Source organism: Alnus glutinosa, chromosome 10 (assembly GCF_958979055.1).
Source record: "Alnus glutinosa chromosome 10, dhAlnGlut1.1, whole genome shotgun sequence".
NCBI lineage: Eukaryota > Viridiplantae > Streptophyta > Magnoliopsida > Fagales > Betulaceae > Alnus > Alnus glutinosa.
Window position 1 is genome coordinate 19751445 of NC_084895.1, and position 12163 is coordinate 19763607.

Sequence of the window (12163 nt, forward strand, 5' to 3'; positions counted from 1 at the left end):
GGCAGATGAGCCTTGCACGTCCAATATGACTTGTAGAACAAGAAGTTCTTAACTTTTGGGAAGTTGACGGCGGGAGATTAACTTTTAAACACTTAACGTTTAAATCTAGTTGGCCTATATGTTGTTTTGGTTATTGTATAGTTTTTCGGAAACTCAAGAACAATGTTGAGATAAGTATATTGAACTAATTCTTACCAAAGTTCCAGATTGAATGAAAGTTATGTTCATAATCGTGCTCTACCTTTTTAAAAGCTGAGTTTTTTTGTTTTTAAAAAAAAAATATCAAACCTATTTTCTGTGAAGTCGTTTATCTAGAATAGTAGTAGCGACACATGGATATTATGATTAATGCAATTATCTAGGCGGGAAGTTACAAAACCACTCCTCGAGGCCTATTTTGTGCTTCACCCACCTCAATAACTGGTTTTCTGGAGGAGTAATGCTAGAAGTCATATTCATGTCCCTCAAAAAATTAAAATCACCATTGGATTTATAATAGATTATTATTGAATTTTGATCCAATTGTAATTTTAAAAGCCATATTAATTTTGGAGGGACACAAGGAGGTATAAGTATGACGTCTAGAATTACTCCTTCAGGAGTGACATAACCACCCCGAAGGCGTCAGGTTCAGTCACCCTCACTAGTCCACCAAAAACCGAGCTACAGGGGGTGGCTGATCCACCACCCCAAGTTCCATTTCTTGATCTCAGGCTTATTTATCTACTAGCATATTTTTAAGAAAAATATTATCTATATTGATGCCAAAACTACTTGTGGATGTTGCGTTAAATGGTTTGCATAACAAGATATGTGACTTCCATCATTGCATGTTTCCCTTCTCATTTATTTTGTAAGAGAAAACTAAAATTTCACTTTAATATGCAACAAAGGGATTTAATGATGATTATCAAAAGCCAAAGAGCTAAATTATAATTAGAGTATACAAAACAAGAGAATAATTTGAAAAATATAGCCCAATGAATCCACTAGTACCTAGGAGGGGGGTTTAAGAGGTAGTCACAAGAATAATGTGGAATTTAAAAATTAATCATCACACAAATCATTACAAAAAATTATGAAACCAATAAATGAATCAACACAAGTAATTTGGTGATGAATTGAAAATCTTTTGAAGAACTCTTTAAAAGTAAAACCATTCTAGGGTAACCAAACCTATGAAATCATTCCACTATAAAAGATTGAGAAATTGCAAGTTGTTTATATTTATAAAACCTTTGCAATTAACACACCTCTATATTAGACAAGTGACCCACATGACCTTTACCGCATTCGCTCTCCCAAAATCTCTGGACAATTATTCTACTTGATCTTCTTTTCTAGAATTCTGGTAGACTTTGATTGTTATTGATGAATGATTATGGTTTACAACAAAGACTCTAAGAGAGAAGCAATTGAAAGCACAAGAACATGAGTTTTTCTCTCTTAGCACATGAAGAAATATGTTCTTTGTTTTTCGGAAATAATGCATCTTCTCTCTTGAAAAATCGCATTCCATAAGCCCTTAAATAGATTTGGAAAAGTAGCCCTCAAATCTGAGATTCAGTTTCTCAAATATTGCATATTTTACATGCTTGTATGGACAGAAAGTGAGGAGCAAGTAAATTCTTGACAAAGACAAATTGGTGGTAAATTAAAAATAATTTAGTTTAATGATCTTTTATTCATGAAGGGTGAGATGAAATATGAATGGTTTGAAGAGGGGGAAATTGTGACATCGCACATCGCTTGAGTATGGGAATGTGAATGTATATGTATAAACGCACAATTTTTGACACAACACGTTTTATAGTCGTGATGTCCATGAACCTATCATAACTCTGCAATTAAGCGTGCTTCTGCGAGAGTAGTATCATGATGAGTGACATCCTGGGAAGTCTGGTTAGGAGGAGCTAAAAGCGAAGAATATTGTGTCACTAAGGGTAGGTCGTTACAAATGGTATTAGAGTCATTGCCCAGCCAGAGATGAGGGAGCGTGCACAAGCCTATGAGGGTTGCCAGCGGGGCCACTGGGTCTCAAGAGGGGGTGATTGTGACGTCCCACATTGCCTGAGTATGTGAATGTGAATGTGAATATGCTTATATGTATAAACGCACCCTTCTTGACACAACACGTTTTAAAGCCGTGACGTCCATGAACCTATCAGAATTTCGCAGTTAAGCATGCTTTTGCGAGAGTAGTACCGGGATGGGTGACTTCCTGATAAGTCTGGTTCAGAAAATCCAAAAGCAGACAATATTGTGTCATTAGGGGTGGATCGTTACAGAAATAAAATTAATTTTTTAACACATCCTTTATAGAAACATCAAGTAAAAAAAATATCATGGTATTATAGTTATTGCATTATAAAAGAATTAGCTAGTGCTAAAGAAGAGACTTCCATGACCACACTTACTATCCTAGAATTTCATTTTACAAAATATGATAGAAGGTGATTATCGATATTCATGATTTCTATCGCTGGAATTCACTAACATGAGATCTTTATTGCTTTCCATTCAAATAAAATTACTCTCTATTTGGTAATATTTGGCCATCTATACATATTTTGTTTTAGGTATGTAGATAGAAGGAGTGACAATCAATGGTTATGATAATGATAAAAAATTTGATTGACATTACTTTATGTATTGAGGTAAATTATTAAGTGCTCCATAAGTTAGAAAAAAAATGTATAAGAAACATTCTTTTGATGTTCCAGAAACATGTAAAAGTTGAAAAGTCTTCTTTTTTGGTCTAAAAGAAGATTGATAAGCATCCTAAGAAACAAGTTGCAACATGCTTTCTTTCTTTACGTTTAGGCAATTAATTTGATGACTGACAGATGGCTAGATGGGAAAGAGAGAGAATAGTTAAGAAATCTTTACTAGACTTCGTGCCAAGGATTATAGAGAAATACTTGGTTGTACACTCTCATCCTACCACTATCCCACTCTTTTTTACGTGGACCAATAATATGAGAGATAGTATAGAGAGTGTAGTGGGACCCTGATTTTTTTAACAATATTATTGGTCCATGTAGATAAGAGTGGGATAGGAGTGGGATGAGAGTGTACAACCAAGCATTTCTCTTCTTTATATTGATGACATCTGAGTGCTTTTTGGATGGATTTCCAGTACATATAGTTATTGGGATCCAACTTTGCTCCCTTCATACCCTAGGCAATGTCTCAAGCACCATATAGATTCTTTAACATGCTTGGGCCATGTTCATTCTCACATCTTTTAAAACCAATAAAAGACAAATTAAGTTCAATATGAATTGATTTTTTGGAGAAGGGGGATAAGCCAAAGATTTTATTCCGCTTTAGAAACCTTTTACGGAGAACTTCATTTAGAACTTCTGATCTTTCATCACTTTCGAAAAAAAGTACCCAAATTTTAAAAAAAGTTGAAAGATAGATACCATAAATTGACACTTTTTAAAATTTGGGTACTTTTTTTTAAAAGTGATGAAAGATCATAAGTTATAAGTGAAGTTTTTCTAACTTTTTATCTTGATATACAATTAAAACGTTCATTAAGGCTTAGCCCTTATATACTCTACGAAATTTTTAAAGTAATTTGATTCAAATAAATGTAGTTTAGTAGTTGTGACTTGTGAGACTGTGGTTGGTTTTTAGTGAAGTGTCTTTTGGGTTGAGTAATAGCTTTTTGATTAACCTATGGATTTTGGCAAAACATGGGTGCAAGTAAGGACATGGTTTCAAATGGATAAGAGTAAAGGAGATGATGACCTAGTCATAGTCATGATATGTTGTTACATCAAGACACCCATACAAAATAGAAAAGCAACTTGGATAGGGCCACAAGACTTGATGTGTTATCATCAAACACATCAAAACATTCACATCCGTACTTTGGTTAAGAACAAAATCAAGGAAAGCTACACACATGTGATGGGAATTTGCAAGGAAAGCCCAACCATGTAGAAATTTTGGGTTATTTTCCAAGAAAATGTCGGCATATTTTCCATGCTCTAAAACAAGTTGGTTGTAACGTGGGTGTTGGGATAAAGAACACTGAATCCACTTTGATTTAATATTCTTCTTTACGCCATCTCCAACAGCCATCAGAAAAGCAGTCCAGCACCCAGAAAAGAAAAAGCAAATAAAACAACCGTAAAGGTAACGCAAAGGATATGGGAACTTTTTTTTTTTTTTTTTTTTTTTTTTTTTTTTTTAAAAAAAAAAAACTTCATAAAAAAGTATTGAATTATATGCCGCTTTGAGATAAGGATATTGAACTAATAAATGTCTCAAATTGAAGTATCTACATTTCCAAACGTTTTACTTAAGGGTACTCCGTTAGGATTTGCGGTTAAATTATAACGGAGTACCCAAAATACCCCTCTTTTTTTAGGAAAAAAAAAAAGAAAAAAAAATGCTAAGATTTAGGTGTTGGTAAGAATTTAAAGGAATTTACAAAAATACTTATGCCTAAATCTTTGAAAATTTTTATAATTTTTTTTTTTTTTTTTTTTTAAAAAAAGAAAAACACAGGGGTACTTTGAAAATTTTGGTAGGATTTAATAGCAAATCCTAATGGAGACGTTTGGAAACGTGAATATCCCAGTTTGAGACGTTTGTCAGTTCAGTACCTTTAGCTTAAAACGGAGTGTAATTCGATTTCTTTTTGTGAAGTTATCAATTTTTTAAAAAACTTTATTTATAACTCTTGATATTTCACAATTTTTATAATTAAAGACTCAAACTTTAAAAAGTGTTAATTCAGGGTATCTTTCAATATTTTTCAATTTCAGGCCTCTATTAGAATTTTCCGTTAAAACCTGTTAAAATTCTCAAAATACTCATATTTTTTAGGAGTTGTTTTTTTTTTTTTTTTTTTTTTTTTTTTTTTTTTTTATTTTTATTTTAAAAAAAAGGGATTTAGGTGTTAGTTAGAATTTAACGAAATTTGAAAAAATACATATGTCGGAATCTATGAAAATTTTTTATAATTTTTTTTTTAAAAAAAATACAAGGTTATTTTAAAAATTTTGATAGGATTGAACAGAAAATTCTAATCGATGGTTGAAATTGAAAAAAATTGAAAGATTGATACCCTAATTGATACTTTTTAAAGTTTGAGTACGTAATTGTAAAAGTGATGAAAGATTAAAGATTATAACTCAAGTTTTTCTTTAAAAAAAAATGTTTTTTTTTTTTTTTAAAAAAAGACTGTCAAAAACAGGGAGGGGGGCTGGCAGGGGCCATGGCCCCTCCCAAATTTCCTAAAAACAAAAAAAATTAAGGTGGGAAAAAAAATCTAAAAAATTAAAAAAAAATATAAGGCAAAAATAAAAATTTAGTTTACTTAACCCCTACCAAAAAAAAAATTTCGGTCATTGGCCCCTGCCCATAAGAACTTCTGACTCCGTCCTTGGTAAAAAAGACCAATTATAACTTTTTTAAAAGAACGTGACAATAATAGCATCTACTTGTTGGGAGCTCCACTAGAAGAATCTAGACAGTGACACTCGCAGATCAACCATCAGCAAAATTCAAGACGACCGACACTATTTTCGGAGTCAAACTCTCACTTAATTTTTTATTATTATTATTATTATTATTTTAAGATGGCTAAACGACCAGTGTCATGGTTTGTGGGGACTCTTTACATCATCTATACTTTTCTTTATACGTCACTTATGATATGAATCAGTGACACGAATTGCATTATAAATCCTCAACTACTAAAATTCACATTAAAAAAAAAAAAAAGGAGAAAAAAGAGACATGACTTTTATAAACAATCTTAAAACTTGTGAAAGGCAATCATGAGCGACTTGTTTTAAGAAAAAAAAAAGACACATAAAAGACACGTGAAAAGCAAATATTGTAAATTTGACAGATCTGAATCTTCTCAAATTATTTGTTCGAATTTAAAAAAATTCGGCTAGATGATTGTAAAAGATTACTTATAAGACCCACCTGATCAAATAAAAATTGAGTTGCTTAACCATTTATCCAGTCAGGTGGGTCCTATAAGTAGTATATCACAATCACTTGCACGTATTCTCTTAAATTCAGTCAGATAATTTGAGAGGATCTTAATCCGAATTTGACTTGCATATGGTGATTAAATGATTAAATAATTGAATATTTTTTGTGATTCAAATAAACGGTTTGGATTGCAAGATGAATTTTAACAATTTTCATCAACTATTTGAGCTACCAGAGATCTCAAATTACTTAATCACCGAAAATAAGCCAAATGCAAAAGTCATGACTAAAATGTTGGTGTAAATAGAAAATTTTTATAGGAAACTACCTAGCGAGGGGAGGATGGACCCTTTATAGTATAATTTCAAAGACGGCAACTATTGACCGCAAGTGGAGACATTTCTTTCCGGACATAAGTTTTTTCTAACCTAATCTATAAAACTGTCATATATCCTCATATTCAATGAACACATGATAGTTTTATAAATTGAGTTAGAAAGAAATTTCCGTCATTTCTTTAATTCTTTCAAACGTCCTTATAGAATTTGAAAATGGGGGGGGGGGGGGGGGGGGTGGGCGCGGGTTTGGAATGGCATATGTAATTTAGGTTTTCACATAGAATACTAGTTTTACCATATAATAATTAACCTAAAGATTACAAAAATGATACTTATTATCAAAATTATCATAGAATATATGCTTCAACCTACTCCATGTTGGTCCACTCACATGGTCTTTGGCTTTTAGTTGGAAAACACACCTCCTCAGTTTTTGAGATGATCCGTCACCAACAAATACTGTTAACATGGTGACTAATCACTCTTTTCTTTTTATCATTGTAGGTATTTATTTTTTTATTTATTTTTACAAAAATCTATTTTAATAATATATCACAATCTTAATTTAAAAAACAAACCATAAGATACGTTTAATAGTTTAATATACTTTGAATGATGTTTACTTAGGAATGAAAATGACTATTACTAGAAAGACAAGATCGAAGTTGGAATAGAATAATTGTTCATATTGATTCGTTGATTGATAATACATGAATGACCAATTATTTTCATTGGAATTGACTCAAATTTCTTAGAATACTATGTTTCTAAAAATCATTTTCTTAAAAAGATCTATTCCTTTTTTTTTTTTTTTTTTTTTACCCAAAAAATTTAAAGAATATCCTCATTAAGTGGCCAACCACTCCAAAAGAAGAAATGAGAATTTTTTTTTTTTTTTTTTTAGTGATAATGCAAAAAATCCAAATAGAATAATTATTCATATTCATTCGATCAGTAATATACATGAATAACAAAATTTTATTACTGGAATTGAATCAAATTTTTTAAAATACTTGAACTCTAAAAACTCATTTTCTCAAAAAAAGAAAAATAAAATAAAATAAAATTTTTTGGCACCCCAAATTTTTTTAAAAAATATCCCCATGAGTGGGCCGAGTGGCCAACCACCAAAAAAAAAAAAAATTAAAAAAATTGAGTATTAAGAAAGAAATTATAAATAATATATATATATATATATATATTTTTGGCAAACAATGCTATTAGTCATTTGAGAGAAGGATATAAATTTTCTACAAAATAGTTTCTAAAAGTGACATGTGTCATTTAAGCATGTGCGAATATGAGAAATAATTGTTATTAAAAGCACATGTGCTTCTCAGATGCTAATTGACACATAATTTTTAGGAGTGATTCTACTTTGGGAGGAAAAGAAAAGGACAAAAAAGAAAAAGAAATGGTTATTAGGTTCTCAGCATTACTCTTCTACAATTTCCTCTTGTGTTCGTCCAATAATAAGATGATTTTTAAAATTACTATTCGATCAAAATTCAATATCGATCAATCACAAGCCCAATGATAATTTTAAAAACCACATCATTATTAAAGAGAAATAAGAAGAACTTTTACCATTACTTAATCTTTATAGGTTATTTTGTAGGAAATTTATGTCATTCGAGAGAAATAGTACTGGTTTTCTTTTATGTTTTTAAAACAAAAACTTTAACGAACAATAAAAAAACACATCCAAAACTGTTTTCCACATCAAAATACTTTTTCAAAGCAAAAATAAAAAATAAAACACCCGAAACACATTAATAAGGACAAAAATTCTCTACAAACCGATTTGTAAGAAATTTTACATAATCCACATATAAAATTGACATGTGTCCCTTGGCATGTGAAAATCACATATTTTTTTAATAGCATTTACTTTTCATATTTTTTTTAATATCATTAATAAAAAAAAATATGTAATTCTCACGTATTTGAAAAATAATTTGTAAAATTTTATACAAAAATTTTCTATAAACCTATTTTTTAAAAAATTTCGAACCCATTAACGATCATACCCGTTGCTATTCCTATATAGGATTATAGGAAGGCTCAACCATTTTTCTGCGCCGTTAGAGGCCTGCAATGTCCAGTATCAGTGAATTGCGGAGAATCTCGATCGGGTCAACCCACATGGTCTTCGGCTTTTCTGCTTGGAAAAAACACTTTTCCTCGCCTTCTCGCCTGTCTATAAAACTCTTTCCTTCCCAAACATCGATTCATCCAAACAAGACCTCTCTCTCTATATCTCTCTCTCTCCCGCAAGCAATGGACTCCTCGGCGGAACCTAACACCTCGCAGGAACACCAAAACGTCGTCGTAATGCGTCACGGGGACCGCATGGACAACTTCGAGCCACTGTGGGTGGCGACGGCGAAGAGGCCCTGGGACCCACCGCTGTTTGAGGCGGGCCGGGTCCGGGCCTTCTGCAAGGGCCGGAGGATCCGGACCCAACTCGGCTTCCCAATCCACCGTGTCTTCGTCTCCCCCTTTCTCCGCTGCGTTCAAACCGCCTTCCAAGCCATCTCCGCTCTCTGCGCCGTCGATGACTCTCCCAACGCCCTCACCGCCGATGAAGTCTCCATCGATCCCTCCAAAGTCAAGGTTATATATGATTCCCGTATCAGTAAAAATTGGCCCATGATTTTTATTTTTTTACAAGTTTTTATTAATTCAAAACTGATTTTTATTCCCACATCATCTCTCTTTTGTATGAAAATTAGCCCTTAAAAGAATGATTCAAAACTGATTTTTACTGTTACAGCGTCCCGATCGGAGTAGAGCAGTACATATTCCTTTGATATCTGTGTGTTTTGGTAGAGTTTGATATTTCCATATGATGGTAATTGGATACTCTGTTGGGTAATCAATTTTCAGGCCTCAATCGAGTATGGGTTATGTGAGATGCTAAACAATGAAGCAATCAGACCTGGTTTAGAGCCTAAAGATGGAGATTTTGGCTTCAATATCTCAGAGCTTGAAGCAATGCTTCCAGCTGGGACAGTAGACAGCACTGTGGAACGAGTGTATAAAGAGGTATGCATGGAATTAGAATAACCTTTTGATTTTTTTTTTTCATTCTCTGTCAAGAATTTCATGGTATAACTAGACATGGGTGTATATATTTGCACAATGAGTGTGGCTGATAGACAGTTCTTTGTTTGAGGAAACCCTAGTTGCCGAAGTGGGGAGAGACAGTGATGGGTGCAAGGGATAGATATGTTCATACTGTTCAGGCACTGGCAGATAAATACCCTACAGAAAACTTGCTGCTTGTCACACATGGTATGCTTCATTCTTGTTGACACTCTCTTGAATTTCAATCTCTCTCATTATATCAAGAATTAGTTTAGCAGTTTCAATTGTGTAATATTAATATGATTGTGTAATGCACTTCTTGGTGATTGATACATCATCATTTATTCTAGTTTTTCAGCACATAAGCCAAATTTGCTAGTAAATCCACGAATCGGTACGATGGTGTACGCAATAAATTGGTTCCTATAGGAGCCAAATGGTTGGGTATGGGTTATTGTCCAAGTTTCAACCAAAATTAACCATCTTCGTTTGTCTGGTCAAAATTAGTGAATCTCTCAATCTTGAGTTTCTAATCATAAAAGCATACCAGGAAATAGAACACAATAATTCTATAATTTTGTATAATTTAGAATACCTATAGAAGCCATTAATTAACTTGATGTGATTGATTTGTCTATGCCGTTATATATTGCAAAGGACAAATGTTGGCAATTGGATCTTTCTCTCTTTGTTACAACAGTGAATTTAATTATTTAATATTTTAAAACGAAATAGAAAAAAAAATATTTGAACACTCTTTCTCACGTGTAGACTCAAACTCTTCTTAATAAGTGAGGTCCGATATTCGAAATATTTAACTAAAATCAGGGTTAAATTGTAGAGTCAGGATTCATCTTTTTTTTTTTGATAAGTAAATTTAGATTTATTGAAAGCGTAAGGCGCCCTTTAGTACACTGGAAGTATGCAAAAGGAAATACCTAATTAGGAATAGAAAAACGAACAAGGAAGAGTCCGGATTCATCTTAAGACCTCTTATATGGCACTATGCTAAATTACAATTTATTCCAGAAAGTTAAACCGATAAAAAAAGGTGAAGACAATTATGTAATTAATATTTTAATGGTGATGATTCACCTTTGTCCTCCCCCTCCTCCCCCAACCAAAAAAAAAAAAAAAAAGAGAAAGAAAGTTCCTCTATATTTCAGCAAAAACATCCTCCAAGTAGTGAGTTGTTGTTGAATTGTGTTTATGCAGGGGAAGGAGTTGGGGTGGCAGTATCTGCATTCAAGAAGGATGTCACAGTTTATGAAGTAGATTATTGTGCATATACTGAATTAAGAAGGCCCATCGTCCACAAAGACCAGTCATTTACTGCTGGAAGTTTTGAGGTTCTTACACGCAATGGCCAGAATGGAGTCAGTTTTTTTCCATCACCTGCTGCGGTAGACGGCGTCAATGGAATGGCGTAGTGAACCTGCACAACACCCTTTCTTCTTGTGTGGTTGCCTGCATTTTACATTGGATTCCTCTGATTTGAATTCTTTTAGTCTTGAGGTTCATTGGATGTGCAAGATAATCAGACAAAAGCGTTGTTCTTTATTGAAGTGAATTTTTTTTCGCTTTGACTGAGTAATGCGAGAAGAGAAGAAATGAAGGAACCTTCCTTTCTTCAGAGTAAGACCTATTGTCATTTTCATAGAAGTGAATAAATGTACCCCTTTTTTCCCCTGTTTTAGCAAAGAAGGATGTATTTCGAAAATAATGAATTTTCCCTCTAATGAATGAAGTTTATACCAGTGCTCACTATATGGCTTTTTTCTTCTCTACAAAGAACAACCCCCCTCTCCCTTTTCTCTGTCTTTATCCCGCAGGTTCCTTACAATGTCACCTTTTCTCTTTTAGTACAGTGAAACGGGCAAAAACTTCTAAGTTAATTGAACGAGGGAAGTGATGAAGGGTTTTGTGTAGAGCATTGCTTGAACTTTTTGCCAAAAGAATCTAGGAATTGTTTGAAAGCTTACAAAAATCAGTCTAACGCAAAGTGATTAGTTGCTTACTTGAACGAATTCATTCGTGAATATGTTATTCCTTGTTTCAAAGCGTTATCAGCATATGTGCATGTGATGGTCTTGAAGGGGCTTCCTCTGTTTTGGGATACCTTTGTTTCTAGCCCTGTTAATTTCAAAGAATTGAAAGAAATTAAAAAAGAATCTAATACCCTTTTTTTCAATGTTTAAACATTTTAAACGCTAATGGTTGCCACCATCTATAATGCTTTGATTCTAAGAGCACTCCCAATGGATTTGCAACTTTAAGTTAGAATAGATAATAAAAGTGCTAAAAAGATATTCCATCGGCTTATGTATTCAAACTCTATAATAGATTTTTCTTAATTCCATAAATTGTGCAACTCTACAAGTAAAGTTATATTATTCACTTATCTACTTTTTTTTATTCTTTTAACCTTTTCTTTCCATGACTACACATTCTTCCTTTATAGTGGAGATCTAAGGGAAATTGTGTAAAGTAGTGGAGTTATCTCAAGCGGGACCCACGTGAAAAAAAAAATTCTATAATGAAGAATAATAAAAATAAAATAAAATATAGAGTTAAGAATAGATAATCGGATGTATGATACATTTTAAAACTCATTAGCTAACTAGATAAAATTGATTTTGATTTGCTATTTTAGATTGAGATGTATATAACCCATTGGGAGTGCTCTAAGAGGATAGATATTATTGGCTCGTTAACATGTTTTGTAAGGTGCTTTTTGTTTTTGGTTTAGGTTTTGCAAAAGAATACTT

The 12163-nt window shown here is 32.7% G+C and overlaps 1 protein-coding gene across 1 annotated transcript; it reads left to right on the plus strand.

Annotated features, from left to right (window-relative positions):
- Positions 1-8374: 8374 nt before the first annotated feature.
- On the plus strand, positions 8375-11162 carry LOC133880605 (uncharacterized). The gene is made up of 4 exons (XM_062319590.1): positions 8375-8921; positions 9195-9353; positions 9494-9602; positions 10611-11162. Exons 1-4 carry the CDS (start codon positions 8403-8405, stop codon positions 10823-10825), a joined length of 1002 nt encoding a protein of 333 aa, XP_062175574.1. The 5' UTR covers positions 8375-8402; the 3' UTR covers positions 10826-11162.
- Positions 11163-12163: the final 1001 nt, after the last annotated feature.

Coding starts and splice junctions, on each gene's coding strand:
- LOC133880605 (XM_062319590.1), top strand. CDS start 8,403: ATGTCCAGTATCAGTGAATTGCGGAGAATCTCGATCGGGTCAACCCAC. Junction 9,354..9,493: donor TGGAACGAGTGTATAAAGAG/GTATGCATGGAA, acceptor AGGAAACCCTAG/TTGCCGAAGTGGGGAGAGAC. Junction 9,603..10,610: donor CTTGCTGCTTGTCACACATG/GTATGCTTCATT, acceptor GTGTTTATGCAG/GGGAAGGAGTTGGGGTGGCA.